This window comes from Salvelinus sp. IW2-2015, linkage group LG23 (assembly GCF_002910315.2).
Source record: "Salvelinus sp. IW2-2015 linkage group LG23, ASM291031v2, whole genome shotgun sequence".
Lineage (NCBI taxonomy): Eukaryota > Metazoa > Chordata > Actinopteri > Salmoniformes > Salmonidae > Salvelinus > Salvelinus sp. IW2-2015.
The window spans coordinates 16,687,001-16,695,278 of NC_036863.1; the positions used below are offsets into that span (position 1 = coordinate 16,687,001).

The 8,278-nt window shown below is 39.8% G+C and overlaps 1 protein-coding gene across 4 annotated transcripts in view; it reads right to left on the reverse strand.

Moving 5' to 3' along the window:
- LOC111951005 (cell adhesion molecule 1-like) overlaps window positions 1-5,993 on the reverse strand; it is a 648,521-nt gene extending 642,528 nt beyond the window's left edge. For all 4 annotated transcript variants that reach the window (XM_070434393.1, XM_023968962.2, XM_070434392.1 and 1 more), the window contains exon 1: window positions 5,871-5,993. In XM_070434393.1, coding sequence (XP_070290494.1) covers window positions 5,871-5,943 — 73 coding nt within the window. In that variant the 5' untranslated portion in view covers window positions 5,944-5,993. The remainder of the gene's footprint in view (window positions 1-5,870) is intronic.
- Window positions 5,994-8,278: the final 2,285 nt, after the last annotated feature.

Genomic DNA, 8,278 nt, shown 5'->3' on the forward strand with positions numbered 1-8,278 from the left:
ACGACATTACGGATAATTTTGGAATTTTCGTCGAACGGAACGAGGCTGTGTTTTTCTGAACATAACACGCAACCCAAATGGCGTTTTTTTATTATAAAAGTAATATTTATCAAACAAAAATAACATTTATTTGTAACTGGAGTCCGTGAGTGCAAACATCCGAAATTATCAAAGGTAAGCGATTAATTTTATTGCTTTTCTGACTTCGTGACCATGCTAATTTGGGCTAGCTGTTCTAGCATTGATTATTACTCACAAAAGCTTGGATTGTTTTCCGCTTAAAGCCCTATTTTCAAAATCTGACACGATAGGTGGATTAACAACAAGCTAAGCTGTGTTTTGGTGTATTTCACTTGTGATTGCATGATTATAAATATTTTTAGTAATATTGGTGCCCTGCAATTCACGGTTGTTAGGAAAATGATCCCGCTAAAGCAGGGTGTCAAAGTCAAATGGACGGAGGGCCAAATAAAAAATTTTGCTACAAGCCGAGGGCCGACTGTTCGAATGTTCATTTAAAATTTTTAAATGACGCATATAGTCTAGTGAACCTAATTGAACCTACTGAAAACCTAAACAAATATATTCCAATATGATCAGATAAATAAAGCAATATTTTCTTATGCTCTGTCAGTAATCTTAATTTCAAACAGACACAAAAGACAAATCCTTTATATAAAAATCCCCAACATGAACATTAATGAAAGAAACCGTATTCAAGGCACCATCAGTAGCTATATTTTCATTTTAGCAAAAGTGGGAAATTTACTTCAAAGAAAAAAACAATAATAGCAATTTTCTATCATCCCACTCAACTGAAATATTTTAAAAATAATTGGATTGAAATACAAAAAATAAAGTCAAAAATCTATTAATCAAAAACAACACTTTGTTTAAGAGAAGTAACATGCAGTGAAACAAATATTAAACTTTAACTTTTAAACTTGAACTGAGTAAAAACTCTAAATATGTGATTGCCACAGTAATTCACTTGTTTGAGGTTGAGCGGTGATACTTGGTGTGTCCCATCTTCCACAAGTTCATCAATGTTCGGGGTAAGGCTCTGAGCTGAGGAAATCCTCAGAATTGAGTGGAGTGTTCAGCAGTAAGTCGACTTCTGTGTGAGTTTTTGTTCAGGTTCATCAAAGAAAACAGTTTTTCACACAGGTATGTGTGCCAAACATGACAACGTTTGAGCAGCCTGTATGCGCAGCTGGGCATTGTGTCGGGAGAAACGGGCGAACTCCGCAGCACCACTGCCGCATATTTTGCCCTCAGTGCATCATTGCATTGGAGGTCAATCAACTCCATTTGAGGTTTGGTGGTGAGCTTTCCACGTCAACAGCAAATGGGTTACCGAGCAGTTCCAACCTGCTTTTTTGTGCTTCAAAGTCGCAAATCGGCGTCGAAAGTCAGCGGCAAGCATACCTATTTTATCACCAACTGTGCGTCGGGACGCACTGGTAGAGAGCTTCTCTTCATGGCTGCACTGGGAAAGTGGCTCAATTTTCTTTCCGCATCTGCGTTCTCCAACATCAGTTTGGTTTTAAATGCCTTCACTGTACTGTACATATCAGAGATGACATATCCCGACCCTTGCAGCTGCAAGTTCATTGCATTTCATGACTCGTAATGTCACACAGAAAAGCCTTTCACACAGAAACATTTCGTCTCGGAGTTGTGTTGTGTCTTTCCTTTGCTGTCCAAGAACAGACAAATCTCTCACGAAGCTCAAACATCTTTGAAGCACTTTCCTGGCTTAGCCATCGCACCTCTGTGTGATAAGGCAAATCACCATGCTCCGTTCTAACTCCGTCAGAAATGCCTTGAACTGGCGTGATTCAAACCTTTGCTCTGATAAAGTAACTGCGCGTGATGATGCTATTACATGCTCCATTTTCAAGCTTTACCGCACAACGCTTCCTGGTGTATGATACATGATAAGCTGTCAGCTCACCTGTCGCGTTTTTCCTCTTGCATCTTTTCCCGTATCTTCGCCCACCAGTCCGCTCCTGTGGTCCACACATCGCAGGTGCTCCGTCGGTTGTCAAACCCACGATTTTCCCCAGGCAAGCTCCATCTCATTTACACATCTTGACACCTCTTCATACAAATCATGCCCCGTAGTTGGCCATGCATAGGACGTAAAGCCAAAAACTCCTCTGTCACGCTTAGGCTGGAGTCCACTCCGCGGATGAAAATTGAAACTGGGCAATGTAGAAATGTCGGGCTCTCATCCACAGCAAGGATATGCAATGAAATCTTTCCTTTTTCAAGCTGCTCTTTAGATTGATGGACAACTGGTCTACTCTCTCGGCAATGGTGTTTCTGCTCAGACTCACATTTAAAAAGAGTTGCCTTTTTTCTGGCAAACTTCGTCACAAACTTTAATCATGCATTTTGATGAAAATCCCCCTCCGTAAATGCCGGGCTGATTTAGCGATCTCTTCTGCCAAAAATAAAACTGGCCTTGACACAGCCTGCTTGATTTGGGCTTTTTTTGAACAGAGCCTGTCGAGATTTAGCCTCGTTTAATTCCTCCTGCTTTTGTAGCCTTTGTTCCATGTCCATATTCTTGTTTTTCCGCGGTTTTCGTTTCATAATTCGTCTCAGATTATACTCTTTCAGTACCGCCACACTTTTCCTACACAGAAGACACACAGGGTCCAGCTACCTCCTGAACATATACCCGACTCCCACCTTGTTTGAACCCCGTCTCAGTGTCCACCTTCCGTTTTTGCCATTTTTGATGGTATCTGAAAGTTAATTTTACTGTGATTGACGACTGACTGCTTGCCATAATATAAATAAGCAGCCTACTGCTCGGTGCGTCACCGTTGCATTGTGGGAAATGTAGTATTGGTGCGTGTAAAAGATCTGCGGGCTGCCGGCTTGCTGCGGTCTGCGGGCCGGTTCTAATAATAAATCAAGATCATCCCAGGGGCCGTAAAAAACCTTCTCGCGGGCCGGATGTGGCCCGCGGGCCTTGACTCTGACATATGTGCGCTAAAGGGATCCGTAGCGCAGAGAGGTTAACAAGAAATTTGTGGAGTGGTTGAAAAACTAGTTTTTATGACTCCAACCTAAGTGTATGTCAACTTACGAATTTAACTGTAGGTGGGAGGCTTGGGCGCTCCAGTACTGTAGGTGGCGGTAATGCACCATAACGTTGGATGCCAACTGCCGATAAACCCCACAGAAGAGGCAGGGGCGACAACGGTAGCTAGCTTTAGCTAGTACACACTGATAGACAGTGTCCTTCGCCCCCGCCTGTCGAGCATTGTTTGAAGGTAAGCCTTGTAATACATCCACAGGTACACCTCCAATTGACTCAAATGATGTAAATTAGCCTATCAAAAGCTTCTAAATCCATGACATAATTTTCTGGAATTTTCCAAGCTGTTTAAAGGCACAATCAACTTAGTGTATGTAAACTTCTGACCTACTGGAATTGTGATACAGTGAATTATAAGTTAAATAATCTGTCTGTAAAGAATTGTTGGAAAAATTAAGTGACTTGTGTGATCCTACCCGACTTGCCAAAACTATAGTTTGTTAACAAGAAATCTGTGGAGTGGTTGTAAAACAAGTTTTAATGACTCCAACCTAAGTGTATGTAAACTTCCGACTTCAACTGTATAAATGTGAAGAATACACTTGGCGTTTCTAATCACTATCAAATATGGTTATGAGAGGAAGCCCACTGGCGGGCAGTGGGAGAAGATGGATTTCTCAATGATGAAAAATTTGACCTCAATACAGTTTTCTGTTCCCAAAACTAGAATCTGTTATGAACAGAGTGGAAGTTTTGCAGACTTTACCCTTTGCAAAAGTTATTTTTTTTAATTGCATTGTTTAGAAGGAGTGCAAAGGCGAAATTTGTTAATGCACAAGCGCACTTCAGAGTAGGTGTTCCCTAACGGAAATATGCATGATACTAGAACGCGCCAATAGGATCTCACTAGCTCATGCTTGGCTCTGCATGTTCTTCCCACTATGGCACATTTTTTCTCTCTTGTTTTAATTGTATTTATTTTTTTACCTTTATTTAAATATTCAAGTCAGGTAAGAACAAATTCTTATTTACAATGACGGCCTACCCCGGCCAAACCCAGACGACGCTGGGCCAATTGTGCGCCGCCCTAAGGGACTCCCAATCACTGCCGGATGTGATACAGCCTGGATTCGAACCAGGACTGTTGCACTGAGATGCAGTACCTTAGACCACTGCGCCACTTGAGCAAATCTTTGATGGCATGCTTCAAATTCAAATACCTCCGTCTTCATGCGCCATTGGGAGTTTTCCACAGGAATACGTGGATGAAGTCAGCACTATCACCATCTACTGGTTTTAATGTCTATGAAATATTCAGCCTAGCAGTGTGAGTGCTTTGTCTACATAAAGGCTACCCAAGCTGCGTGCGCATCTTGTGGACGGCTATATCATAGACTATACAGTAGGTGTTGGTACTTGGTAGCTTTAATTAGGGTGAACCTGTTGATGATTACAGTAAACTAAACTCCCTATTGACTGAGTAGCCTAGCATATCATTTTGCATAATGGATAGAGTTTGCCCAACATTGTAAATCAACACGTTGTAGAAAAGAGATGGGTTCATCGAGGTTTTTGGGAGAAACATTGATTCGTTTCCACAAGACTAGGCTATGATAATTCAATAAATAACTTGAATTTTTAACAAACATGAATTACAGTACATATGACACAAATTGCAGTGATTCAATAGAGTTTAGCTTGCCACATCTGAATTGAATTGCCATATTTTCGGTTCATCATGAAATGTATTCCCAACGCATCTCTTGCTACAGCTCGTGGCATGATACAGTATTTGCAATACTGAATCAGCTGACAATGTGTAATAGCCTATCCAGTTGACTAGTCTATAACAGCACACACTCATGTTATATTTTAAGTAAGCCACTGATTTGACTTTTAAAAGGTGTTTAGGAAGCAAGCAAAATCAAAACAGCGCCACCAACAACTTATGTCTCCATCGATGTACTGTACACCACTGACACCGTTCCCTGGGCATTCAAATGTAAGGTATAGCTTCAGAGTAGCCTGCCTAGCTACATAGATACCTAGCTGTATCAACTGTCTGCCAGGTCACACATGCGACACACAAAGTGACAATTCAATCACGCTAGTAGGCCTACGGATCATAGTTTGAGCAAACTAAATCAAATGTCTAAATACATGTAATAAAGCTGAGCATTTTTCCGGTAAAGTGATGCAATGTAAATTAGCCTAAACTTCAACATGGTAACGCGCTCAGAATAGCTCCCGCTGCAAATATTAAGCATTCATTGTAGGCTACGGCGTTCTACAGAATCTGGACATTCGCAACACAAAAGTGTTCAGAACATCTGACTGGTTAATTATGACTAACCATATTAAACTTGTACACTGAAGTTGAATTTATGGTCTTTATACTTTGGAAAATCAACTATTTTCATATCTAATTTCGCTCATTTAAACTCCCAGTTGCAGCTTTGTGAGTATTACAGTGACACAGGGCTCAAGGCTAAGGGAAAACTAGCCAAAGTGATTTGTGTTGAGGGGTTAGTATGCAAGACAGAAACATCTGTAACGGCTATATGAGTGAAATGTAAATATTCAAAAGAATGTAACAAATATTTGAGTGTTCTTTAGGCACATGGAATATCGTATTCCAACTTGAAGAACAGTTAGGCTACACTCAATGATTAACTAAGAAACTATCACTCAAAATTATACGGGCACATCCAGAAAAAAGCTTGCTCTGTATGCAGACTATTTTTTGCCCCCTCCATGTCCATATAAAATCATTAAAAAGACGTAGGTTTGTTTAGTTTATCGTCCGAAATCCTACCTTTGTGAAGAGCTGCTGGAATCATGAACAAAAAGAGAAGAGTAGCGAGAGATCCGTTGCCTGTGATCGCCATGTTGTACACCTGCTTCAATCTGGCTGCGCGAGTAGTAGCTAGCTACTTCACCTAGCGACAACGCGAATCACTTTAATGATATGCATGGCGGGGAGGGAACAATTCAAATGAATTTTTTAAAAGATGGTTAAACAACTGAGAAAGGTTATACAAGTATTACGGTGGGTTCTTATTGAATAATGAACAACTGAGGGAAAATTGTTTATTTTATTTTCAACCATTCCAGAACATGGAATCATTTTTGTGTGAAGGGTTCAATGCGAAACATCCAGTGATTTTTCAAAACTTCCCTAATTATTTGTTTTGTGACAAACAGTGCTTAGATTACTCATAGATGACTCGTCACATGAACTGGGAAGTATCATATAGTTGGCAGCTTTTCCATCCATATATTCCTTATGTGCTATCAAAGATGTTGTACATGTCAATATGTTTTGCATCAATGGCATGTTCATTTGCGTAGAAAAATGGCCTGCACACACATTCAAGTAACACCGATAAGTAAATAGGCTACATCCACTTTGGGCATCACGCAACTAAAATACAAAAACAAGCATACAGTCCGTACTGCATTTTCAATACAGAGAATCTTGTTGAACATCATTTTCACCGTTATATTTTATTTATTTAACACAGTACAGCAAGATAGCGCAGTAGCCTATATGTCCACACTACATTGATATAAGGCGGGCTCATTAGAATGGCTGCTCTCTGACAAAAGTAGCCTACAGAGTGGTGCCTCTAGCGGTGGTACCAAGTTACATCATTTAAAAAAAAATCAGAATCTCTTGCAGGAAGAAAGATGATCTTGAGGCTTTAGCATAAATTACATGTACTGATTAGAATTGTCCCAGTGGGAAGGCCACAATGACATATTAACTCTCTTGAAAATATACCAATTCATAGTAAAACACAAGTAATCCCAAATGCAATCATCAATCTGAAATCGTAAGGATTCTTCTATGCCATGTCATACCAAAAAATTATCAGACCTCTCTGTTCTCCCTCAATATCAGATTGCAATGTACCTGCCGGGTCTTAACATTCCTTGTAATTTACAAAAGTTTGACTAAATTCCTATTTTCGAAGGACTAAATCGGTATTGGATTTTAAGGTTGAGTCGAAGAAAGCTCAGGAATGATCTTCACAGTGAATCAGGATCAGATGAATGGCATAATACCTTTCTGATTTGAGCTGTACCCTGCAGAGATTGACACACACTGAGAGTGGAACTAAAGTATTGCTGCTGTGTTTGATGTAGTCACGCCTGTGTGTTGGAGGCCAGTTGAGGCCCAGTCTCATCCTGTGACGTTATCTAATTAAGGCCAGGCACCACAGGCTAAAATAAAATTTTTGCATCTGCTTATCAATTTCGAGATTGTTTGGTATTTTGGTCCATTAATATTGGTATTTGAAAATGTCAAAAAGTTTATGAAAATGTTATTTTTGTTAGTTTATCATATTACCGGCATCAACATTTCATGAATTGTAACCACTTAAATGGACATACATCCATCATTTCGCTAAGTACATTGAATCACACACCATTTAAAATCCCATTTCATATTGCATGTTACAAACTGGACTATATGTAGTAACTTACTTTGAAGAGATGGTGATTGGGTCTAAATAGGTCTTTGGAAGTCTAAATTCAGTGTACTTGCCTTTAATTGCACTTTCACGAGTCAGCCTCTTCCCACACGCCAAATCATTTTGCTCACCCTCAGAAGCATCTACATACACCACATTTTGTGTGGTTATCCGTAGACGTTTCTCTAGACTTAAACATAGGAAATTGTTGATACGTTGTCAAGTGTTTATTTTACAAAAAAAGTATTATATTTGTGTCCACATTGAACTGGTAAAAGTTGATTGTGATATGGTTAACGGGGAAAAAATAATGCCATATTAGGGTGTGGTGCCATGGCCTTAATAACCACACACATACAGTGCCTTGCAAAAGAATTCACCCCCTTGTCATTTTTTCTATTTTGTTGCATTACAACCTGTAATTTAAATAGTTTTGGGGGGGATTTCCATGTAATGGACATACACAAAATAGTCCAAATTGGTGAAGTGAAAAAAATAACTTGTTTAAAAAAGAAATGTACAGAAAAGTGGTGCGTGCATATGTATTCACCCACTTTGCTAAGAAGCCCGTAAATAAGATCTGGTGCAACCAATTACCTTCAGAAGTCACATAATTAGTTAAATAAAGTCCACCTGTGTGCAATCTAAGTGTCACATGATCTCAGTATATATACACACACTAGTTCCGAAAGGCCCCAGAGTCGACAACACCACGAAGCAAGGGGCACCGCCAAGCAAGCGGCAC